Source organism: Xenopus laevis, chromosome 3S, assembly GCF_017654675.1.
Source record: "Xenopus laevis strain J_2021 chromosome 3S, Xenopus_laevis_v10.1, whole genome shotgun sequence".
Lineage (NCBI taxonomy): Eukaryota > Metazoa > Chordata > Amphibia > Anura > Pipidae > Xenopus > Xenopus laevis.
The window spans coordinates 66087362-66114463 of NC_054376.1; the positions used below are offsets into that span (position 1 = coordinate 66087362).

At 37.5% G+C, this 27102-nt stretch overlaps 1 protein-coding gene across 3 annotated transcripts in view; it reads left to right on the forward strand.

The window, feature by feature from the left end:
• Positions 1-27102, forward strand: part of LOC108713037 (plexin-A4) — a 558114-nt gene that overhangs the window by 497891 nt on the left and 33121 nt on the right. For all 3 annotated transcript variants that reach the window (XM_041588448.1, XM_018255697.2, XM_041588449.1), the window contains 9 exons: positions 8442-8681; positions 9365-9511; positions 12447-12681; positions 13241-13383; positions 16805-17073; positions 19155-19221; positions 21292-21438; positions 24181-24340; positions 26180-26283. In XM_041588448.1, the coding sequence (XP_041444382.1) occupies positions 8442-8681; positions 9365-9511; positions 12447-12681; positions 13241-13383; positions 16805-17073; positions 19155-19221; positions 21292-21438; positions 24181-24340; positions 26180-26283 (1512 nt within the window). The remainder of the gene's footprint in view (positions 1-8441; positions 8682-9364; positions 9512-12446; positions 12682-13240; positions 13384-16804; positions 17074-19154; positions 19222-21291; positions 21439-24180; positions 24341-26179; positions 26284-27102) is intronic.

Consider the following 27102-nt stretch of genomic DNA (forward strand, 5'->3'; position numbering starts at 1 on the left):
AGCCTGTCTGACGATTCTGTTGCCTGTTCCATTTGTACCGTGACCTTCGGCCCAAAAGACTCTGCTACCTGCCATGCCCCTCTGCTAGCCAGAACATCTTGCCTTGTACCCCTCGTTAAGTCCAGGTGGCACCCAAGTAAGCTGAGGGCTCCTCCCGAAGCCCAACGGTGGTCACACTACTGGTGAAGCCGAGCCGAGACCAGGGTACTTGGCACCTGTTCTGGTATTGGGTGCCGGCCGTGACATTATCACGGGCCATGGAGGACGAAAGTCACGACGAAGCTGCTGCCGCTGCTGCTCCTCCAACTACCACCGAAGTGCTTCTTACTACACTGTTACAGCGCTTGGAGGATCATGAACAGAAGCAAAATTACCTCCTACAGGGTTTTCACAACCTAACCCAACAGCTGGAGGGTACACAAGCTTCGCAGCAGCAATCTGTTCCTGTTCCAACACCTTCTGTGGGTTCCTCTGCCAATTGGGGTAACTCATCAAAACCCCATGAACCAAAAATTGTGTTCCCCGAAAGGTTCAGTGGGGATCGCACTAAATTTTTTGTTTTCAAAGAGGCATGTAAGCTGTACCTTAGTTTTTTCCCTCATTCTTTCCAATCAGATGAGGAGAAAGTAAGGTTCATAATGACCCTGCTTTTGGGTGACCCTCAAATTTGGGCCCTCAGGCTGCCTTCCTCCGACCCTGCTCGTTTTTCCCTAGATACTTTCTTTAACAGCATGGCCATTCTCTACAATGACCCGGATCGTGCATCGTCTGCCGATACCGCGATTCGTAAGTTGCGCCAAGGGAAAAGGGATGCAGAGGTGTATTGCACCGAATTCCGCCGGTGGGCAGTGGAGACTGGGTGGAATGATTTGGCTCTAAGGAGTCAATTCCGGTTGGGGTTATCTGATTCTGTAAAAGATAGTTTGGTTAATTTTCCCCTACCTTCTAATCTGGACGACCTCATGTCCTTCGCCATCCAGGTAGATAGAAGGCAAAGGGAGAGAAGGGGTGAGAGGAGTACAAGCTTCTTGGGGGTTACTAATTTAAGATCTAATGTGGTGACCCATGTAAAATCTCCTAACCCCTCTGTGCTTCTACCTCAGGAGGAGCCTATGCAATTAGGCATATTCCATTTAACTCCTGAGGAAAAGGCACGCAGGCGTACTCAGGGTCTTTGCATGTACTGTGGTGAAAGAGGGCATTTTCTGAACCAATGTTCTAAGAGGCCGGGAAACTCCGAAGCCTAAATGGAGAAGGGGAGCTCCATTTGGGTGCAGGAGTTTCCTCTCCCCAGTCTGCCTCCAAGGTTTTGTTACCGGTTAAACTAACCTGGCCTACAGGCTCTGTCAGGGTGTCTGCATTTGTGGATTCTGGGGCGGAGGGTAATTTTCTGGATACTGCTTTTGCCGCTAAATTCTGTATCCCTGTAATTTCCCTAAGTGCCCCCATGAGAATAATGGCAGTGGACAGAAGACCCTTAGGGTCAGGTGTAATTTCCAGGGAGACGGTGATTCTTTCCATGTGTATTAATAACTTGCATTGTGAGGAGATAGCTTTTTACCTCATAGAAGGTGCTTCCTCTCCTCTTATTTTGGGGTTACCGTGGCTCCAGAGGCATAACCCTCTGATTGACTGGGTCTCCAGGGAGGTGGTTCAGTGGGGTACTATGTGTGATGGAGTATGTGTTCCCTCTGTAGTAGCAACTACATCGCTTGAAGGGTTGCCTGCTGCATATGCAGAATTCGTGGATGTCTTCTCTAAAAAGGCAGCAGAAACCTTACCCCCACACCGGCAGTATGACTGCCCAATTGATCTGGTTCCTGGATCTACTCCTCCTCGTGGTAGAACCTATCCTCTTTCATTGCCCGAAGCCCAGGCAATGAAAGAGTATATAAAGGAAAATCTAGAAAGGGGTTTCATCAGACCTTCTAGTTCCCCTGCGGGGGCGGGCTTCTTTTTTGTTGGGAAAAAAGATGGTGGTCTTCGCCCCTGTATTGATTATAGGGGGCTCAATAAGATCACCATAAAAAAACGCTACCCTCTCCCTTTAATTTCTGAACTCTTTGATCAGGTCAAAGATGCTAAAATCTTTTCCAAGCTTGATCTTAGAGGGGCTTATAACCTGATCCGTATTAGGGTGGGTGATGAGTGGAAGACTGCATTTAACACCAGGGATGGCCACTACGAGTATCTCGTTATGCCTTTCGGCCTCTGTAATGCCCCCACAGTGTTTCAGGAGTTTGTTAATGACATCTTCCGGGACCTGCTGGGGATCTTCGTAGTGGTCTACCTAGACGACATTCTGATTTTTTCCTCTAACCTGAAAGAACATCAAAATCATGTTCGTGAAGTCTTGCGGAGGCTAAGGGGAAATAATCTTTATGCGAAACTAGAGAAATGTACTTTTGGGGTTTCTTCTGTTCAGTTTTTGGGGTTTAACATTTCCAGCAAGGGTCTAGAAATGGATCCAGGCAAGGTGAGAGCAGTCCTGGATTGGACCCAACCCCTTTCATTACGTGCAACCCAAAGATTTCTTGGTTTTGCTAATTATTACCGTCAATTCATCAAAAATTTTTCCCTCATTGTGGCCCCCATCACTAATCTAACTAAAAAGGGCGCTGATCCAAGTATATGGCCCCCTGAGGCCGTTCAAGCGTTTGAATTCCTCAAAAAGGAATTCAGCTCTGCCCCAATCCTTCGTCACCCCGACACTGTGCTTCCTTTTATTGTGGAGGTTGACGCCTCTGAGGTGGGAGCTGGGGCAGTCCTTTCTCAAAGGCACCCGACTACCAACAAGTTACATCCCTGTGCTTTCTTCTCCAGGAAGTTTTCACCCGCAGAGGGAATTGCTGGCAGTCAAATGGGCCTTTGAGGAATGGCGGCACCTCCTGGAGGGTGCAAAACATCTGGTGACGGTCTATACTGACCACAAAAATCTGTTGTATATAGAGTCTGCTAAACGCCTTAATCCAAGGCAGGCTAGGTGGGCTCTATTTTTCACAAGGTTTAATTTTTCTTTGACTTTCAGGCCCGGGACTAAAAATACCAAGGCGGATGCACTCTCTAGGAGTTTTGAAGCAATTTCCCCTGATTCTAGTGAGTGTACTCCCATCATTCCCAGGGAAATAATTATTGCGACCTTGGAGTCTGACCTCTCTTCCTTGTTGTCCCCTTTACAATCATCTGCTCCTGCTGGAACCCCATCTGGGAGATGGTTCGTTCCTGAGGAGCTTAGGGAACAAGTGTTAAGAGAGGTTCATGATTCTAAAGTGGCAGGTCATCCAGGTATTACAAAGACCATTTCTCTTTTGTCCCGTCATGTCTGGTGGCCTTCCTTCAAACAGGATACTAAAACATTTGTCATTTCCTGTCCAGTCTGCCAGAGGTCTAAGTCATCTCATCATCTGTCCCAGGGTCTATTAAACCCCTTACCCGTTCCAGAGAAACCATGGTCTCACATTTCCATGGATTTTATTGTGGAGTTGCCTCCTTCTCAGGGTAAGACAGTGATTTGGGTGGTGGTCGATAGGTTCAGAAAAATGGCTCATTTTATTCCTCTTCCACATCTCCCTTCTGCTAAAACCCTGGCTGACTTATTCATTACTCATATTTTTAAGTTTCATGGTTTTCCTGAGAATATTGTTTCTGACAGGGGGGTTCAGTTTGTTTCAAGATTTTGGCGTGCTTTCTGTTCCTTGGTGGGTACTGAATTGTCTTTTTCCTCTGCCTATCACCCTCAAACTAACGGTCAAACCGAAAGAGTGAACCAGTCCCTTGAGCAGTATCTCAGATGCTATGTGTCCGATAACCAGTCCACATGGTCCGAACTGCTACCCTGGGCAGAATTTGCACACAATAATGCTACCCATTCCTCCTCAGGAGAGTCTCATTTTTTTGTTGTCTATGGTTTGCACCCCAAAGCGTTTTCTTTTTCTGACTCTAATTCCCCTGTACCCTCTGCCAATTCATCTGTCCTGAAATTTTCCGAAATTTGGTCTCAAGTTCATAATTCTTTATCCGCAGCTTCCCTAGCTCAGAAAAGGGCTGCTGACAAATCCCGTAGGGAAGCACCCCAGTACAAGGTGGGAGATTTAGTATGGTTGTCAACAAAGAATATCAAGTTGAAGGTTCCCTCTCCTAAACTGGGTCCTAGATTCATTGGTCCATGCCCCATCATTGCAATAATTAATCCATCCTCTGTCCGTCTTCAATTACCTCCTAATTTCAGAATTTCTAATTCCTTCCATGTCTCTCTTTTGAAGCCTGCCAATAATTCTCGTCATCTGTCTGTTCCTCCCCCAGTGCTGGTTGAAGGTCAGCCTGAGTATGAGATCCAGGAGTTTCTCGACTCCCGCCTCGTGAGGGGTAAGTTACAATATCTTACCAGGTGGAAGGGCTTCGGTCCTGAGGAGAACTCTTGGGTCTCAGTTGATGACATCAGGGCTGATCGCCTCAGGAGATAATACCATGCTAGGTTTCCCGATAAGCCTGGGGGTCCAGTGGCCCCCCCTAGAGAGGGGGGTAATGTAACGAACTTACCTGGTGGTCTAGTGGGGGGACGGCAGGGACGCCTGCCGCCCCCTCGGCGAGGACGCTCGCCGCACTGAGCCGCGCCGGTCTGTTAGGGCGCGCGCGCGCCTCTTCCTTGGTTTTATGCGCATGCGCGCTGACGTGATGACGTCAGCGCGCAGTGGCGCGAAATTCAAATACTATTTAAAGGGATCCCTGGTTTTGTTCAGTGCCCGTGATAGGATTTCGTTTCCTGGTGCTTTGAGCTATATTCTGAATCTGTTTGATCCCTGTTTTGACCCCTGCCTGGCTATTTTGACTATTCTGAATTCTGGATCCTGACCTTGCCTGCTTACGACTACTCTACTGTTTAACCCTTCGATTGATCACCCGGTTTTGACCCTTTTGCCTGTTTGACGATTCTTGTTATCTGCCTGCCTCGACCCAGCCTGTTTGACGATTCTTGTTATCTGCCTGCCTCGACCCAGCCTGTCTGACGATTCTGTTGCCTGTTCCATTTGTACCGTGACCTTCGGCCCAAAAGACTCTGCTATCTGCCGTGCCCCTCTGCTAGCCAGAACATCTTGCCTTGTACCCCTCGTTAAGTCCAGGTGGCACCCAAGTAAGCTGAGGGCTCCTCCCGAAGCCCAACGGTGGTCACACTACTGGTGAAGCCGAGCCGAGACCAGGGTACTTGGCACCTGTTCTGGTTTTGGGTGCCGGCCGTGACAGTGATATTCTGAGACAATTTGCAATTGGTTTTCATTTTTTATTACTTGGGGTTTTTGTGTTATTTGGCTTTTTATTCAGCAGCTGTCCCCTAGCAATCATTCATTGATTTCAAAAAGAGACTGGAAAATGAATAGGAGAGAGAGCCTGAATAGAAAGATGAGAAGTTAAGAGTAACAATAACAATACATTTGTAGCTTTACAAATGCATTTAGTTTTTATAAAAGGGTGAAGGAGAACCATTCCTTTACTGTATATAGTGTAAAGGTATTAGCGATAAATCCATTTCTCTAGTGAGTATTTCCCATTACCCCCCCCACCAGAGGTTCAAGTGATATATCCTACCTTTCTAGATCTGTTTATATTGTACTCAATGGTAGATGGTCCTATGGTGCCTGGGGAGGAAGTTTGAGTAAGTTATGGAGCACTCTAATTTAGGTGAGCACCTCAGAGGAAGTTAGGGAGAAGGGAATCCATTAATTATAACTTTCTAGAGTAATGAAAATGTCCTGTTATAGCTTGCTTAAGGATTGAGATAAAGGAGTAGAAGAAGCCATATGGGCAACTTCTATGGGCCCCACACTCAAGCAAAGACGGGGCCCTGTATTGATAAGTTTTTTTCTCCTTTTCTCCTTAGTGCAGACAGATGTGTTCTTGTTTTGAAACAAGATACTGACTCCATAAGTATACTGTATGTAACCCTGCTGCATTAGCATGTCACAGATTATATGATGGAGTGGAGGGAGTATGCTGAGTATCTTTCCCTAGGAACTTAAGCACAAAGGACTATGTTGACAGTAGCTAGAAAGAGTATACCGAATGGCACTGAAGAGTAGCAGTGCAACATTAGAATGGTTATTACCCCACACAATATTCTGCCAAAGTAGGGACAGCTGGTAAAAAGTACTACCTGCCAGGTGATTATTTGTGTCTTTGTTCTAATAAATATATTTTTACTATTAAATCACTTTTTATATATACTGTTATGAACTTACACCATCTCTGAACTATACCCCCTTGACCTTAAAAACAAATGCCATTATTTAGGGGGTAATCAGACAATGGGTGTAGGGCACTTTAACTAAAGAGTGAAAGAGAAACTAGTTCGTTTTTTAAGTCAAAATCATCTGCAGTTTCAAAGATTACTTTATAGTTTTTTTGTTACTATAATTTTTTTGTGTTCTGATATCAGAAAGCTAATGTCAAGTTAAAGAAGTAAAACTGGGTAAAGTTATGGATATAACACTGGCTTACAGTCTATCAATTGTTACAAGAAGCATTTATCAGATAATCAGCAGAACTTCTCTTATCACTCTCAGAAACTAACAATACCATATGTTCAATTCAAGCAAATAATTCTAAAGAATGCATTGTAAAATGTACCCACCGTTTAACCTGAGGCACAGGACTAAAATATTCAAATTACTGTACTGCATGATGACTGTGCACGGTAGATTAAAATATACTGCACCAATGAATTGCTCTTTCAGGCCTATTTATTTAAATGTGACACAAAGTTCCATGAGCACTATATTTTCCTTCCATATATTACCATTATTTAAGTACTGTGTACTAAATGTTACTGCATGTTGATCGCTTATGGCAGGTCTGCAGTTAGAGTAAACTGGCTGAGATAGCAGATTTTATGTGCTATTCCATATATTATTTCTTAGTTGTGTTCAGAAACTTACAGATGTGCTTTAGTGTGAGGACACTCCTGGGAACTGTCACTTGAGGGAAGCAAGATGGAAGACTACTCTCTGTAATCCCTTGGCATCCACACCTGAATTTTTCTTACTTTATTGGCAATTTTATATCCTTGTTATATATCCCATATAATACTTTCTTTTTTAAAATATTAAAACATCCATAACTCCATTTAACAATATCAAAATATATTTAAATGGATGTATTTCTATACATACAATATATATACGCTCTCAGATGATGCCATGTTAAATTGTGAGTTAAATGCACCACTAATTTCAAAATGATTTTAAGGGGTTGGTACTGACGCCCTCCCATTCAACATTAGTTCATTAATTCGGGCTTGTGCTGAAAATCATTGAAACATTAGTTAAAAATCAGTAGCTGAACAGAGGAAACAGGAAAATTTAAGCAACTCCTTCTTTAGTGTTTGTGAGTTAGATAATTAAATACCAGTATACAAGCTCATGTTTAATAATTGATATACTCCCCCCATTTAACTCATGTAACATATTTATTAATGTTTCTAAGAGCATTCTCCTGTTAAAGTTGACAGTTATAATTTGCATGAATTTCTGTCTCAATGATGTGTCCTTTAAAAGATATGTACTATTATACTGACAATGCTGTTATTTTATATAAATGTAATTTCAACGTTTTTTATTAGATAAGAATTAAGTTTAAAGTTGTCCTTTTTTATTTTTACAAGCAGTAATGATTGTTACCTTTTAAAAAGAAAAATGCAGAGAGTATCACATGAACAAATCATTTTCCATATATTTTTCATATAGAGAGTCCTGATATAGAAAAGCATTGTCAAAACACTTACACCCATAGGAATGGTTTATGTTTTACTACTTAAAGCAGTTGATGATGAATTAACATGTTTAAAAGGCCAAAAGGCAGTGATTACTTTGTCGATTCATTAAAACACTTTTCTAACTGTCAGAAAAATGTGAAAATATTTGGATTGCTGGCACTGCTTGAGGATGCCCCAGTTAGAATGTTTATAAATCAGACCCAATAGTATTAAAAGCCCTAGTCTACATGTGTTTGTATTTCATTTCATATCCATAAGCAGAAAACACATTGTCTAAACATTACACTATCTACACTTTTATTAAACTTAAATAAAAATATTTTCTTACACTATTTGTCAAGGTTAAAATATTTAACAAAATTACTTCATATGTGAAAACACTCCCTTTTTTAAAGAAAGCTGCTTTGCTGAATAATTAAGTTATAGGCCATTACAAATTCTAATGAGGTCCAAAAAGACGGCACAACCTGATTTTTTTTTTAGAGGTATATGATTTCTATTCCTGAGATATTGTACAGTAAATACTATATAGATACATTCTGCACAGATTCATTATACAAGGTATAAACTGTATAATATATAACAAAGCTATAGTTTTACCTCTAGAGAAAGAGCAATCTATATAAGAACATGAAAAGCGAGGTTTTCCATAATATTTTTCCCTTCACTTTTACAGAATTGCACTGTGCTAAACTCAACGGAAATGACCTGTCAAGCACCTGCTTTGGCTGTTAACTCTAACCACCAAAATGAATTTATTGAGCGTCCTGAAGAATTTGGTTTTATATTGGATAATGTCCAAGCCTTGCTTATTTTGAACAAAACTAATTTTACATATTACCCTGACCCAGTGTTTGAATCTTTTACTCCATCCGGAATATTGGAACTGAAACCAGGAACACCTATAATTTTAAAGGCAAGTTGATCAGATGTAATCTCAAAAAATTAATTGTTTTGCTATATTATTTGAAATCTTGTAAGTGAAAAAAACACAAAAACCTCTAATGCAAGTAAAAGTTGTCACGCTGCTATAGGAGTCAGTGGGAGCTGTGCTGATCTTATTGGACTTCTTTTAATCATTTCAGAATTTTAAATTTTGTGATTTTTGTTTTTACTAGGAATTATCTGAATACCTGAATTTCAGCACATTCTTTTTTTTTCATTTGTACTTTTTAGATTTGGATCTTTTAATAAACTCCTTGACTTTTTTTCAAAAATCTCTAAAACCAGGAAATACGAATACGAAACAAGCCGCCCCAGCTCACCATTAATAGTTGGCTAGGCTGCAAAGTCCTTAAGTTTTCTCAAGAGCTTCCAATGCTTTCAAAAAAATATGGGCTGCAGCCTGCACTCGAAAAAAGTAAAAAATTAGTCTTTATTTGTTGTTCTAAAAATAGACAGGACAAAGGATCAAACACCTAACACTTTTTGGCTCTTGCGCCCTTGATCATAGACATGCCTATGATTAATGGCGCCAGAGCCTGAAACATGTAAAGAACTCTGTCAGTCATTACTGATGATTAAGAAACATTGGTGGCGGTAAACTATGCAAGACAAAGACTGTATGGATTAATGTGCCAATATCTGTTGTAAATTTAGGGAAGAAACCTTATGCCACCAGTTGCAGGAGGGAATATGAAACTTCAGTACTCTGTGTTCATTGGGGACAAGCCCTGCACAGTAACTGTTTCAGATGTTCAACTTCTTTGTGAGTCTCCAAACCTCACTGGACGTCACAAAGTCATGGTGAGTAAATAAACTAGAAGAAACACTGGTTGTCATAAATTTGAGCCATTGAGATTTCTGTAGCCTGTGCCTGTAAGAAGTATTTAGGAACTCCTTTTCTATTTTCTTTCATAATATGCTAATTATTACATTACAAACTTCCTTATGTTTATTTGGTATACTGAAACCATATTAAAATGACTTTGGTAGCAATGTGAAATACAGTTTATACAGAAATATGTATATATTATTAAAGAACTAAAGCTTAACTAAAGAAGCAGGCTAGAAATGTTGTACATTATATATCAGGGTTCTGTACCAGTCCAAGACAACCACAGTCCTTTATCAGGGAAGATCTGTGTCTCTGAAGATGCCCCCAGTAGCTTCCCATCTTCTTTTCTGCCGAATCACTGCACATGCTCTGTGCTGCTGTCAGTTACTTAGCTTAAGGAATTTGTAAAGACCCTAAGCTTAGCTTCTCAACAGCTGCTCAGAGCCCACTGAGCATGTGAGTGTCACAGACACTTTTGAGATGGTGACGCCATGTGAAAAATTTGAAGTCCTGGATCATTGCTGCTATTAAGAAGCTGAAACTCTAGGCTGGTGCACTAAGTTCAGTATATAAAATATGGCATTTTAGGGCTTAGTTCTCCTTTAAGTTTATATAAGGTTTTCTTTTTTTTACTTATAACTATACTTTCATGTGCCCAAGTTTGATAAGCTAGAATTAACTAGGTAATAATGTTTATCATTATTTGGAATTAGCCATTAGAAGCTGCTGTGGGTGTCATATTCTAAACCAGGCAGTTTTCATCTTCCACACAAATATCAAGTTAAAAAACAGCCTTGTAAAGTTCTGCTCTTCTTAAGTACTTAAGAAGCTAATTCTCAGCATTTTCCATGTACTTTTTGTGAGGATCAAGGCTTTCAGTCTTGAAATTTAATCTTCTGTCTATATTTCATGACTTAGAAATGTGAGCATACCATACTTCACTTTGTACTAATGTTTAGTTAACAAATCAACTCTTTCTCCACCTTATCTTTTAACATGGAATAAACCATTCGCCCAAGGATAGTAGTATTACTACATAAAAAGGCACTAAGAGTAATTTATGCATGGTTTTGAGATTATAGCATTAAAGTATTTTAACAAGTGTCATTAATACAGGACACTATTCTATTTAAGTGAAGATTTTGCCATAAATGGCAACATAAAATCATTTCCATGTCAAACTGTTGGCTGCAAATCAAAGAAGACAAGGCTATCCGCTAAATGTGCTGGTAAAGGGAAGACAGATACGACTGGACACTTTTTTGCTTACTCATTCTATCTTGTCGCTGGTATACAGTCATTCATATACAGTCATTCTGTTTTACCTGTCCAAATGACTTTACTGTTGTTCAAAGGCCAAAGTCTATTTAATGTGCAGACTGCTTTAGTACACTAAGGGGGTTATTTACTAAACTCCAAATACCCGAAATCCGAAAAAAATTGTGATTCGGAATTTATTAAACCCCGAGGGCTATAAAGCCTGAATATAAAAACACGGCATGTCAAACCTGTCGAGGTTGCATAAAAGTCAATGGGAACAGTTCCATTGACTTTTGGTTGTGTCTGGGGTTTCGGGCAATTCCACAATGTTTTCGGAGCTTTCGGGTGAAAAAAAAAATTTGTAGTTTTCTGGGAAAATTCCTGAAAAAATCGTGAAAATCTGAGCTTTTCCCGCAAAGGTAATTTTCGGGAAAATTAAATAATAAATAAGCGTTAAAAACCTGAGCGGCTTAGATCGGAGTTTGTAGCAGCCGATATTGAGATAAATTCGGACATATATATATATATATATAGTGAATAAAGTACCCCCTCTTGTAAAATATAAGGATATTATAAGTTACCGAGGAGTTTCATGACCATATAAAAACATGAGGCCGAAGGCTGAGTGTTTTTATACAGGTCATGGAACTCCGAGGTAACTTCTAATATCCTCATATTTTGCAACAGGGGGTACTTTATTTATTATAATACACAAAATTTCAGTGAGTCATGTGACTGAAATGACATCCATTTATAAGGATATAATTTACAAGATATTCATGGATTTGTGTATTATATTGAAATAACCCCCTTAAACTCGGAAGGATAAAATATAAAATAATGTTTAGTTCAATTTATTATAACAATAATGTGTTCAAACTTTCAGTGATTTTTGTCCATGAGGACCACTGAGCATAATGGATTTCTAAGTCATTAAATTAAACTTATTTTGATTCAGAACATTATCTTATCTTGCAGTAAATGCATTTGTATAATATTAGATCCTGTAGCTATGTATTTAACACTGTACAGCATCAATGATGCTGCAAAAATCACCACTTTCAACATGTGGAGCCATTGGAGGGCAAGATTTTGACACTTTTCATTACTGTCTTTGGGCCTGTAAATTTAGTCATATCCCTTGTGTTTTATTCCTCACCTTAGTCAGGCTTTACTTGACCTTTCTATTTATTTTAGTGATGAGTGCATTTTTTTGGTAGGTTTCACCATGAAAAAGAAGCCCATAGACTCCAATGGGTGAAAAAATTGTCACGTGTGAAAAAAAAATTGTTGCCCATGGACTTCAATGCATTTGGCAAATTTTTCACTGTTTCACAAATTTTCAGTTAAACACTTCAGATTCGCCGATCACTATTTATTTTAATGTTAAAGATATATGCTAATACTCATTAATCTCATTTTATAATGAGCACATTCTATAATGAGCTATAATATTGGAGCTAGCTGAAGTGAATCAGTGTATCTCATGTAATATTAGGTGATCACCGGAGTACATATTATAGAAATACCATGCAGCTATATTTTTAATTTAAGTTTTGCTATGATCTAGATGAGCATAGAAGTTTCCAGTTTTGTCTTTGGTTCAGTCCCTAACATCTGAATTTATCATTAATTTCCCTGCAGGCTAGAGTGGGAGGAATGGAGTTTTCACCTGGAATGGTCTATATAACCCCTGACAGCCCGTTAAGCTTGCCAGCTATTGTCAGTATTGCAGCCGCTGGAGGTTTACTTATAATCTTCATTGTGGCAGTTCTCATTGCTTACAAAAGGAAGTCACGAGAAAGCGATTTGACATTAAAGCGACTGCAGATGCAGATGGATAACTTAGAATCAAGGGTGGCCTTGGAATGTAAAGAAGGTGAGAAAGACATGTCTAATAAAATATAAAAACTCTGCAATGCTCCTTTCAATAAGCACAAAATGTATCTCACACTCTAAAAATGTAACCCATTCCGATAAAAAGAATTGATCTAAAAATGTGCCTTATAATACTTTGAGTGTTAAGTCATAAAATCATATTTAATATCAAACTATGAAATTAACAACTTTCATTACAGAATGCTGTATTTTTTTCATTTCTGTTACATTAGTATATCGGAGTCTTGATAGAGCATACCTCACACCTCAAATTTATTACATGGTAATAAGAAACTTGCTTTGATTTTCAAATCTGTAACAGAAAAACAATTTAATAGAAAAGCAATTTAAATTCCTCTTCAGCTGACAATTCTGGGAAAGATCTCTGTGTATGATTAGGAATATCAGAAGTATCCAACTAACAGATGGCTAAAATGTACAGTATGTGTAGCACACTGCAATAGATCACTCTGCAACTATGCTACCAATTGTCTACATAACATTAGTGAAGTTAACAACACAGATCTAGAATTAAAGTCTTCTTTGTTGTTGCATGTTAGCATTTGCTGAACTTCAGACGGACATTCATGAACTAACCAGTGACTTAGATGGAGCTGGGATTCCTTTCTTGGACTATAGAACATATACCATGAGAGTTCTCTTCCCGGGTATTGAGGATCACCCTGTCTTGAGGGATCTAGAGGTAAGTATACTGATTTCCTGTTACATGAATGACACTATACATTTATTTTCTTACTCAAGGACAATTATAAAACCCTCATTCCTAAATATGAAAATATCTATGCCAATGATCACATAAAACAGTTCTGAAGTAGTATAAAGTTATGTGGTTATATATATATATATATATATATATATATATATATATATATATTGGGATCAGACCTTTGGCCCACACTCATCCGTGTATTTAAGAAGCCAGGACTGGGATCTAGTTCAGCAAGCTGTGGGGTAGATAAATCATAAAACTATGGGATTGGGAATAAGGAGATCTACATAGAGAAAGAGGATAGAGAAAGAGGGTGGTGCTATTTAGCGGTGTAATTGTAATTGTTATGTTCTTGACCACATTTTTCTGTTCAGAGTAAATAAATTAATATAAGCCTATTTACAGAGAAACATTGTGGTAACATCATAAATCATATTCTAGTCATTCTGTAATTCATAAATCATTCTCAGTCTCCTGCTAATGCCTAATGATAATCAGTATAAACAAAAACTGTTCCCTGGAAGAAATGCCATTTTCAAGTTAATTGTTGGAAAAAAGCCCCTCTGTAAGTTTCATTCTAAATAACTCACATACCCCACTCAATTCATGTTAATTCTCTAATTACAGTAACTTCCAGCAGACATGCACAAAAAGAAACTTTATCTAATAAACAAATGTCCCAGGATAAAGTACTTTCAACTAAGTTAAGATCAATAATTCCTTTCTGACACTCTTCTCATATATATATATATATATATATAGAGAAAAAAAATTAAATCAAACACAATTTGCACATGTCAAAATGAGAAGAAATTAATCAAACCGATACCACAAATCTTGATTTACAAAGCTGCCTAAATCAAATTTATTGTAAATAGGATATTGGGCTGCCTTTCAAGGCTGTTATTAACTTGACAATGCAGGATGGAGTTTCAGATGAATAAAGAAAAATCCCTGAAAATGCTGCCACAAAGTAATTCTCGTATTCATTTTAAATACATGTGATGCTAAAGAGAATTTGTAGCCTGTGTGGAGCTTACAATTGGGCACATTTTTTCCAGATAAACTGAATGAAATCATATAATGGAACCATCGCATCTTTCAGGCTGCTACATTTACATGCATAGACCATTTATCCACTGTAATAGTCAATTTACACTCTGATGATAGAGTCTTCTTTTAACATTTTGCCAAGCAAAAGCTTACATTGCAACGTATTAATATGTATACTTTGTTTTTACAAAGAAATACAAAAACGATTGACCTGCTCAAAGATTGCATGTGCAATTTACATTTTATATACATACATATGTAGGAAAGATGCTACACCAGCCAAGAAATAATGTCTATTAATGTTTATTAACTATACCAAATGATAATATGAAAAACAAATAAGTGTACAATTAGGGATACAATTTTACAATAATTGAGACATGTTGCGGAGTAATATTATATTAAAAAAAACTGCCTGGTTTAATAATTGGCCACCAAACAGCTAACCAGTACATTTCATCTGATTGGTTGCTATGCATTATTAGATGTAACTTGAATTTTTAAAATTAAATTGTTTCCACTAACAATAACCTCCTTCCCAACAATTTTACAATATATGTAGCAAAAACATACATACATCTAATTAACATAGATTTTAGGATAATCAGGAACACTTGTTACCCAAACTATCTAACTAAGTCATATCTTATAATCACTAAGTTTGTGGCACTCAATCATGCCAAATATGTTATCATAAACAATACAATTGCAGTGAGCTGTTTAAACCTCTAGGATGAACAAAGACCAATTCCTAATTTTAAAGTCTAATCTATGTCTCAGAACAATGGATGTACTGTATGGAAAGCATTTGGGAACCTTTTAACAATCCTTATGTGCAGCTATGACCCATTTTAACTGGACCAAACCTAGGGTTCTGAATGTATAAGATCATATTAACATAAATGCGAGTTATAAGAATGGGACATTGAGTTACTTTAATGTATGCTGTAACTCCATTTTGATTAAAAATGGATCTGTTGATTCTGATCACACTGACTGGTGCCAATGGGACTTCTGCATTGTACGAACTTTACTTAATCTGACTAATCTGTCGTTAACAAACTGCCTTCGATTATTATAATATGATATCATTTGTAATTCTGATGTCAGAGCAAGATTAAATCACAATATTGCAAATTGGATATATGAAGCAATTGATGCTATATCACTTTCGCGATACTTAAAATTCAAATGAGGAATAGAGATTTGCAAACTGTACATTGGTAATTAGTAGGCACAAAACATCTGGAAAGGTTAGAATAAACATGGGATGTAAATGATGCATTAGACATTAAAATATGATAATATGCACTGACCTATGTACAAAAGAGTGCTACTAAATAAAATAATATCAATGAATACTGTCTGGCTTGTGTGGAGCCCTCAAAGATTTTGCTCATTGGTATACTATTAGAGTAGCTTTGGTCAGACCTTTCCATCAGATTTCTATCTTTTCACCTAAATAACATTCTGATATCTGATCAGTAGCTGGAAGTTAAATGCCTACATTACTGACATGCAAAGTGAAGCCATACACACAGCACTGCCTAGATACCAAAATGAGAGTTTTGATTCTCCCATTAAGCATCATGGGCAGAGACATGCAAATCACTCCTTTATGTCCCTTTGGCCAACTATGCATCCAGAACCGCTGGTTTATAGCACAGATACAACCTAATGGTTCAGAGCCATATATCCAAACTTGCAGACAGCCCTTCACAAGCAATTGCATGCAAAGTGAAGCCTTCTGAAATCACTCCTTTATGTCCCTTTGGCCAACTATGCATCCAGAACCGCTCATTTATAGCACAGATACATTGACACAAATTTAACAGGCTTTAGCTACCAAATGAAAGAAACAAAAACATTAAATATACAGTATCAGCTGCTTGGGGGGCATGACTATATAGGGCCTGGTAGGGGTACAGAATTCTGTAGAGCTTAAATGTACTGTATGCACTAGATGGAAGGTGGCACCTACAGTAAGTAACGAGAGAGAGAGAGAGAGAGAGAGAGAAACATGCTCCTTATCATCCCGCTATAATCAGGAGGATGAAATAAAGCAGACAGAAATATAACTCAATTTGTAAATTTGTACAGGAACTTATAATGATATGTCTATATATTAGAGAAATCAGCAGGTGTGTGAAATGTAATATTTTTCAAACTGAACTTATGAGCAACCTCTGAATTAGTGACTTACAAAGCAAAAGTATATTACATTCAGTTTATATATCAAAACTGGGACAAAGCAGATCCTGCTGTTTATTAATAGTCTTTCTTTCAGCCTTGACTTTCTTCTCTCATGATGTAAATCTGTTTATCACTTGCTCTTCCACAGGTTCCTGGTTACAGACAGGAGCGTGTTGAGAAGGGTCTCAAGCTATTTGCACAGTTGATCAACAACAAGGTGTTTCTGCTCTCCTTCATCCGAACACTGGAATTTCAGCGCAGTTTCTCCATGCGTGACAGAGGCAATGTGGCTTCCCTCATCATGACAGTACTACAGAGCAAATTAGAATATTCTACAGATGTACTGAAGCAGCTCCTCTCAGATCTTATTGACAAGAACTTGGAAAGCAAGAACCATCCCAAGCTACTTTTGAGAAGGTGAGAAATCCGATTTCCTGATTTCCTTATACCAGCACAATAAGCAGTGTTTCTTATTTCAAACTGTACAGTATATTAAGAATTAAAAGGGGACTCACAAGGCGTTATACAATTTTTTAAAAAAGCCAACAGGTTTTGGAAACATGCCATCATCTGTACATTATTTTGAATTTAATATGAGACTAAATTTGTGTCTAAATCTCTAAAGTGGTACTGAAATCTATTCACTTGAACATATGCAACTGTTGGAAGATGTACAGTATGTAGGAATGGAATGGTAGGAATGGAATGTTAGTGAGGCTTTCTTTAAAGGAACTAGTAGTGAATTAAACCAGCATGTTCTCAAGCAGTTATTAATGATCATGAATATGTTTTGAATGAAACATTAGCCTTTCTTTTATACTGAAGGCAGAGTAGCAGCTGTCCCATTGCTGCACTTTGTGCAGTGGAGGTTTTTTTCATGCCCCTAAACCCCCATCAAAACACTCTCTATTTGTGCAAAGCAAAATACACAACAAAGACCACCCATATTTGTTTATCCTCTATATAAATGTAATAACGGGTTGCTATTGCTACATTCGTACTTGCAGATACAGCAGCCTTCTGATTTATATGTAAGTACGGTCAAGATGCAAAGCCTACTTTAATAGTTTCTTTCTAATTTCTTTTTTTATACCAGTTCTCTACTCTTGCCCACCTCACCTTCTTTTTTGCATTGTTTATTTATTTTCTCCTATCTTACCTTTCTTTCTTTCTTTCTTTTCTTGTCTTTTGTTGTTAACATGTGCATCACTATACAGAACAATTGCACAACACTGTTATAAGACTGTCCAACAAAGGTGCTAGCTGGGGATCACTAGCTCTTGACTAGTGGCTTCTATGTATGACAGCCTTATAAGAGAATGCTAGTGCCTGTGCATTCACTGCACTATAAGTACTATGCACAGTAGTGATTCTGTATATGAGGCCTTTTATTTTGAGAGTCCATTGGTATTATTCATATGAAAATAGATATTTTTAAGCAATATCATACTTATTATCTCGAAGGCTTGACTGGAAACTATAGCCAGAAATATAATTTAATAAACTCAATACACCGTTTGAAAATGTTACACAGCACATTGCTCCTGAGATCAATGTCAAGGAACTGTTAATGGTAAATAATTGTGGAGGAAAGATATTTATCTACCCTTGCAACATTTAGGAGAATGTTATAAGCATATTTTGGTCTGTGTTGGTCACTTTAGTTTAAAAGATCTTTGAAAATGAACTTACAAGAAAGTGTTTACTATTAGGAAATTCTTGTCAATGGGTCAGTTTTATGCCTCTGCAGAGGGGGCTAACCCCCCAAAAAAAGATTCCTCTTGGAAATAAAATATTATTAGTACATGAGTGAATTGTATGTTAGATTATATAAATATTACATTTCTATACTCCAGATATCCACCAGTTACTATAATCTTAAAGAGTGTCAAATCTCTTTTTATTAAAGTGAAACTGTCAAATACAAAAAATAACATGACTTTTCCGTATTCCCTCCCTAAAAGCAATCTGTCTCTCTAAAGCAGGTCAAATCCACCAGTGATGCATGTTGCCTTTGCCTAGATAATGTATAAGGCTAACTGTTTCAAAATATTGTTTGCAGACATGTTCTTAATGCATGAGAAAATTCTACCAATATACCAAGAGCTCACCAGAACATTTAAGAATACGAGAACCCCAGACTTTATATACTTGTTTTTTTGCATTGATTAGACTTTCATCAAAGTGAAATCTATTTTCACCTTTTGATAAATATGTCTTAATGGGTGCAATGGATCATCACTCCCAGGACTTTTGACAGACAGTCAGTCATCTTGTGAGTTGCTAAACTGAATCAATGCAGCTTGGTCATAGAAAGCTCTGCCCATTTCCCCTTTAATATCTAGCTCATTGTGACTGTGATCTTTTGAATGTCCCTAGTTTATTCTTGCATGTGGCCAGCTTTAGTTTATGGTTTGGTAGACCGTAGACACATTTATTTTCAGTTGTTCCAGACCAGAACTTATTTTTTTCCAAATTAAATGCATGCTTTTTTTCAGAACGGAATCTGTAGCAGAGAAGATGCTGACCAACTGGTTTACATTCCTGCTTTATAAGTTCCTCAAGGTATATATGCTTTATATTGCTTTCCCTACAATTATGTAACACTGCTTTGATCTATTTAGCTTCAATTTTTCTTTTGCAAGAAATGTGGATGATAATGTGTTCAGATGCAGGTAGATGTAGGAATTCACAGGTATGCAAGCTAAAGATGCCTGGTGCAGTCAGTATATTTGCTGAATCGAACATAGATCATAGTTTGCCCTCATAATAAAGGAAGGCACTTAACAAAAATATATAATATGCCTGGGTGCTACATGATAGTTCAGCAACAACATGAAAATTAATAGTACCCCACTGAAAGGTCTATCAAAAGTGCAAAAATGTTTAGAAACAATCAAGGTTTTGGTGTGATTAACAGACCTTATCAATAAGATCTTTCTGATAAAGGTCTGTTAATTAGACTGAAAAGTTGATACTTTCTAAAATGAGATTTTAACATAAGGCATTATGGGCAGAGAGGTGCAAACCACTCCTTTATGTTCCTGTGGCCAATTATGCATCCAGAACCGCTGGCTTTAAACTGTGTATGCAGATTCCTCTGGAAGCCACCTTGACATATCACCTTGACCTTGAGGAAGACCCATCCCATTGGTTATTTGGGTAGTTCTTTGTATGTCTGTGCTGTGAAGAGCAACGCCCTTTATAGGTTCCCACGTTTATAAAAACTCTGTGATTTCTGCCTCGACAACGCAATGTATGACATGCAGTGTAAGGCCTTCTGAAAACAGAAGTTCTGAAAATAATTAATAAAAACTGAAGTGAAACTAATGTACAATAGAGTTGGTTGTATTTGTGGCTTATGTTGAAATTATCAAGGTTAATTATTTTAACAAAAAAACAATTTATTGAAAAGTTAATAAGCTCCTCTCCATATATATTCAAATGCATTTTTATTACTCTTGGCACAATATGCTGTTGGCAGGGTGCTATTATAAATGGTGCCATTTGAAGTAAATTAATAGAAAAAACATTTGCAATACACTTTAGAGCTTTGATATATATTCAATATGCTAAAACACATTCCATAGTGTCCTTTTATATGTACAATGTATTTTAATATTTTGTAAAATGTCCAGTTGGTTACCTGGCACTTGTTAGTGAACTATTTCTGCCAGGATACCGGGGTATTTACTGTTGTCTAGCAATTCCTAAAGTATATTAATCTAACGGTGGTAAAGAATAGAAGTCTGCCATTTTATGGAACGAAAAATCATGTTGCTACATAAAATATTCTTTTGAATTTTTAACACAATATCCCACAAGCATCAAAAACTAGCATATTCTCAAGACATATTACTTTGAGAGGCACCCTGAGCATTACCTAAGTGTTTGATAGATGTTGCTGCTGAATTGATCATCTACATGCATGAGTCAAGCAAGAAGAAAAGAATCACAGGGAATATTCCTGTAACTATTTCTGCTGAGATAATTTCTCTTTGCCGAGCAGCTCCAACAGCTCCTACAAAGTTAGTTGCAAAATTACAGTTATCTCTTTAGCCCCCCTCTGTTTATGATTCATCTAATTAAAGGTGAATTAAATCATGCCACCTCCTTCTGGCTTATTTACACAGACATCATCCAACCGAACCCAAACAAGCTGTAATTTACCACAAACACTATCCCAACTGCTACGTTTAAGTGCAAAAGCCAATTTGTTATTTAAGAGACACCTGCAAAACAAATGTATGTTACAAGTAATCTGTAGCAACTCAGTACCCCATGCAAATTGTTCTCAACAGATTGGCTTCTGTTTTCAGATGTCGGGTTAAGTCCAACTGTGCCTGGGCACTCTTACAGCTTATGCTTATATAAATAGGTTATACAACATACAATTATCATGTTTTATGTGTCAATGCACAACAATCACTGCATGATAGCCATGCCACATTTTCCTTAAAGACAGAAGCAGATTATCTTTTTAATTAAGTGTAGTTAATTCAGAAATGATATGACAGTATTATCTACAGCGGATCCATAAACTAAGAATCCATTCAGCTAGCATAAGAGAAGGTCTAGCATTACAAGCTTGCCAACATTTGTATTACACTGTATCTTTTGTTTTTGGCCATGCAGGAATGTGCAGGGGAACCCCTCTTCTCCCTCTTCTGTGCTATCAAGCAGCAAATGGAAAAAGGTCCCATTGATTCAATTACTGGGGAAGCACGTTATTCACTTAGTGAAGATAAACTTATTAGGCAGCAGATTGACTACAAGACATTGGTAAGTTCTGTAAAATATTGAACCATGCCAGAGAAATAAGTTATTGAAAGCTGGGTTTGTATTGACTGGGTTAAAGGGATACTGTCATGGGAAAAAAATTTTTTTCAAAATGAATCAGTTAATAGTGCTGCTCCAGCAGAATTCTGCACTGAAATCCATTTCTCAAAAGAGCAAACAGATTTTTTTATATTAAATTTTGAAATATCATATGGGGCTAGACATTTTCTCAATTTCCCAGCTGCCCCTGGTCATGTGACTTGTGCCTGCACTTTAGGAGAGAAATGCTTTTTGGCAGGCTGCTGTTTTTCCTTCTCAATGTAACTGAATGTGTCTCAGTGGGACATGGGTTTTTACTATTGAGTGTTGATCTTAGATCTACCAGGCAGCTGTTATCTTGTGTTAGGGAGCTGTTATCTGGTTACCTTCCCATTGTTCTTTTGGTTGACTGCTGGGGGTAAAAAGGGAGGGGGTGATATCACTCCAACTTGCAGTACAGCAGTAAAGCGTGATTGAAGTTTATCAGAGCACAAGTTACATGACTTGGGGCAGCTGGGAAATTGACAATATGTCTAGCCCCATGTCAGATTTCAAAATTGAATATAAAAAATCTGTTTGCTCTTTTGAAAAATGGATTTCAGTGCAGAATTCTGCTGGGGCAGCACTATTAACTGATTCATTTTGAAAAAAAATGTTTTCCCATGACAGTATCCCTTTAATATTAAGTTTTCTTGTATTATAGGTCTGCCAAGGATCAATAAATGATTACAATTTGAAGCATGCATGATCACCGTTACTAATTGTTACCTTGCAATGTAGGGTTGTGTATAGGAAGTGTGTTGAATACAATCACTGCATATGGATCTGCTAAGCAATAGAGGTGGACCACAATTGCCAGCTCTACTACATTTCTTGAGACAGTCTTTTGCTAGCAGGTGGAGCTGCCAGAAAGTGGGCAAAGGTTAGCATGGATCTGAAAATAATCCAGGCTGTTATTACCCAGATTACTTTATGCTGTTGTTGTGTAATCAATCATTCAGTTAGATGTGTTGTTTACTATCTCCACTGTCCAATATACAATAATGATAAGGTCTATGGCCAGATTTGTGGCCTAAGCATTATACAATTCTATGGCGTAAATTTATCAAAGAGTCAAGTTCCGCCACTAGAGTGAAATTCCGCAGCTCTCAATTCATTTCTATGGGATTTTGAAAGGCGTATTTATCAATGGGTGAACGTGAAAGTTCACCCTTTGATAAATAAGCCTATAAAATTCCTATAGAAATGAATGGAGAGTGGCGGAATTTCACTCTAGTGGCGGAACTTCACTATTAACTTCACTCTTTAATAAACATACCCCTATGTCATTCCACTTTGGTATATCACCAAAGAATACCTGAATTCATCTCTATCGTTGCTAATACAACCTTCCATAAAGAAGCAAATTAGGCAGGTTTTAAGTAATACAATATGACATTTTAGGTCTCATACTATAGCATAATATTTAAATATACCCAATGCATTATGCATGTAGACATCAGCTGTAATGACTGTGTCTCATCAGTTCTGAGTGGCCAATCAGAAATTAGCACAATGGTATAGGTGATATCACTTACCCCTTGCCCTTTTCCAGTTAACTAGTAAGTGCTGGAGTGTCAGCATTCACATCACCTGGGTTAAATCTAATTTAAAGGGTATTTAAACCTATACTGAAAAACTTATTGTGGTCCTCTAAACATTTTAAATGTGAACTGCAAAAGTGCTCAGAGAGGGGTAAATTTACATCATGTATTGTTCTGGTTAGTACAGGGATAGGGAACCTTTGGCATTGTTGCAGCTTCAAGAGAGATGCCTCTATGGTTTCTTGCAAGTGAAGGAAAAAATCTGTATATTTCTTTGCATAGCTATTTTATTTGATAGTTTTAGAGCCTTCCCTATCAAACTTTCTCACAATGCTCTGAAAAGTTTGCAGAGGTGAATTAAGGTGATAACTCCCCAGTGTGCTGTCTGCATCTGAACTACAGCAAACATTTCAAACGGTTTTTGCCATATTCAGGTTTTTCTCTCTTTTTTTGTACAGAGTACATTACAGATCTCAGTAACTAATTGAAATCCCACTAGGCTCTTTAAATGAATAGGTCAAATTACAGGGAGCCGGCTGTGACTGAATTGATGAATAGGATATGCTGCTGTAGATGATAGATACCCACCTACGACTGAAATGAATGGGTGAGGAAACACATGAAGCCTAAGGGAGGAAATACCAAAGCTATCAGCCTCAAAAACAGACAATCTTTCAAATATTAACGTGTCATTTTAAATAGTTACTTAAATCAATCAGAGAGGAGATTGAATAAAGAAGACATTTGGAACATTGTACCGATTTCATTCTTATCTGCCTTAAAAATGCAGTAGATATAATTCTACAAGAAATTAATTCAAACTGTAAGACAAATAAAAGAAGGTTTATATTAGACAATTTAGAGAGTCAGTGGATGAACTAATAGTGAAGGTAAAACAGTTTTCTGTCTACAAAAGTAAAACTTGACCTACTGAAGGATAATGACTGTTGAAGATGAACAGTAGCGGAAGATGTGGTAATGGTATTGCTAGTTCTGCCCCTTGAGATTAGAATAGAATGGGGATCAATATTTGCCAAGTAATATAAAAATAGATTTCTATGTAGATATTTTTTTTCTATTTGGTTACCAGCACTTTTTAATTTATTCACTTCAACATGTTTAGGTTCTCAACTGCGTCAACCCTGACAATGTGAATAGTCCTATGATCCCTGTAAAGATCTTAAACTGTGACACAATTACTCAAGTGAAAGAAAAGATCCTGGACGCCATCTTCAAAAACTTGCCTTGCTCTCTCCGTCCAAAGGCCGCAGACATGGATTTAGGTTAGTTTCAACAACTTTTGCTAAGCCATATGTTAGAGCCTGTTCTGAGAAATGAAAAACAAACACAACTAGTAAAACTACAGTTCAACAGGCATCTTGCAGCCGTCAGCAGAATCAGTGCCACTGGAAAACAGTAGACTAATGAATAATTGAGTTGCAAAATCTGTACTTGCTAAACAAAGTATTGTCTATAGTGAGCAAAGGCATTTAGCTTTATAACATTCCTTGTACCCCATTATTCAGGAAGTTTGTACATTTAACTCTGACTTTCTCAGCAGTAACATTTCATTACATTATGTCAGGACTATGAACAAAAAATACCAAGGTTGAATAAAAACCAAAGCAATGATGGGAAACAAGCTTGCCCTGAGACGTGTCCTTAGCTTTTATTCAATATATTTTCCTGAAGCTTAGAAAAACATTAAAATAAGAGAAGGAACAGGGAGACAGAAAGACTAAAGGTACAAGGTAGGCAGTCTGTGTCTGTGAGCATCAGAATGGCTCCCAGACCCGCCTAATCGACTAACAGCCAGCTGCTGAAGTCACCTAAGGATACCCCTTCAATTTGCCATGCATCAACCACCCCTTCACCATCATTGCACTCCTCGCGGTTGCATGGACAAGGCTAGGTTATTTAGGCGCCATATATATATATGAACAAGTATAGCCTGTCTAGCTGAATTGCATTCCTGCATCAAAGGCACAAACAATTAGTTACTACTAACTCCGCCCATTCATGCAGTTTTAAGGGTCAGTTCTTTTCTTTTCCCACATATTTTCCTAAGCTTTTAAGCTGCAATACTTGAAGCAGAGAAGTTCAGCAATTCATGTTTTTCAGTGAATCTGCTGAATGAAATATAAAGAGTTCACAGCTGCAGTCTTCAGTGTTTGCATTCACTTACACTTCCGATTGGAAGAAGAGATAAAGATAATGGGATTTTTCTTGCCTTACTCTTACTACAAGGTAGAACAGGAAAAGATTGGATTGCACAATGTCTGCCTAAAGGAGTTCAAAGATCCGGCGGCAGTATATGGGACATTTTCTGTGTGGTGCTGTGAATTAGAATAGCTACTGGAGGTCACCTTTAGCTGTCTATTCTTTAGCCGGATATTGGCTTTTTTTTTTTGGATAGGAAAAAGGCTGTCAAAATGGATTTTCTTTTAAATGCCCATCTACAATAATGCATTTCTATGAATGACAATGTATTCTGAAGGTTACTAGAACACAAAAAAGTTATCTTATCCTTAGCTTTATATAAAGGCACTATAGCTTTGAAGATGGATTTCCTAAAAAATAGTATTTCTATTTGCATAGTTACATAGCCAAAAATGGATAAAAGACCATAGCTCATTAGTTTTCCTATATCCTATACTTATGTTATAAATGGCCTTATCCCACCTCAAACAATATTAGGATATACAGCCAAACTATATTAATTAGAATATAGTAAAACATATCAAAGTAACAATGTGCTCATGCAATGGTGATTTTTATTTTATCATTACAGCCCAATAATATTACAATTTACATTTTGGGATATTACAATATCCTATTTAAATGCAAAAGTTTTGCAGAATCAATTCATTTCACTTTACCGACATGCTATGAAATCTAACGGTAGCTATATTTTTGTCATACAGTACATCATTTTTTAAAACACTGCTTCATACCAAAGCACAAATGCTAGCCTCTCTATAACCCTATATCATTCTATTAAAGTAAAATGCTGAAAGAAAAACAGTACACCTTGCAGATAAAGTAAAATGCTGAAAGATAAATAGTACACCTTGCAGATACAGTAAGTTTGTAACAGGCTTACACTCTCCAACTTTTTCCAGAGTGGCGACAAACAAACGGAGCTCGAATGATTCTCCAGGATGAAGATACAACAACTAAGATTGAGAATGACTGGAAGAGGCTAAATGTCATTGCACACTATCAGGTACTGAACCGTGTGAAAAGTTACAGTAACCTTAAAATTCTGGCTTAATTATTTGGGCAACAGTAAAATGCATTTGTGGTCACTTCAGTTCACATCTCCACCCAATGGGGCCATTTAACTAGGCCATCCAGTTGACAAAGAGAGCTGTATGAGGATACAGAATATTACAAGACCAAGAAATGACTAATATCTTTTGGCAAAACCTGGAAGCAGATACAAACAGCTTTAAATGAACCTTGGAATGCTCCATTATCTTGTGTGTCATCATGTATATCTGGTTTAAATTTATCTCATAATTGCATGCAATTAACATGTACTCATGCTGCCAATTTAATGTTATTATACTTGATCGTAGGTGTGTTAAAAAGCTTTCTTTCTATTCTCTAAAATTCATTTAACTTTGCTAAGACACAAATAAACTTTATAATTTAATGGTTGTCTTTGCTTAATAAGCTAGGTGAGCAGATCGGGATGGCTTAACTGTTTAAGCATATCTTTAAGTGACGTTAATGTAACAGAGGCCATGGACGGACTATTGGATTGAGTTTCTCTATGTAATTGAAGGGGAGACAACAATGTAATAGGAAAGCTGTCTCTCAAACAAGTGCTCAGTCAACTTAAAATTTGATTACAGCTGGAAGGAACTTAACCTAACTCATTCATCTCCTTTTCTTATCCCTAGGCTTGAAAGTAATTGCAAAGGTAGTGTAAGTTCTTCAGGTCAATGACTTGTCTTGCCTTTAAATTGCCTTTAGATCTAGAATGCTGAATCAATAAGATAAAATTACTAATACACGTGAACAGTAATAAGAGGAAAGG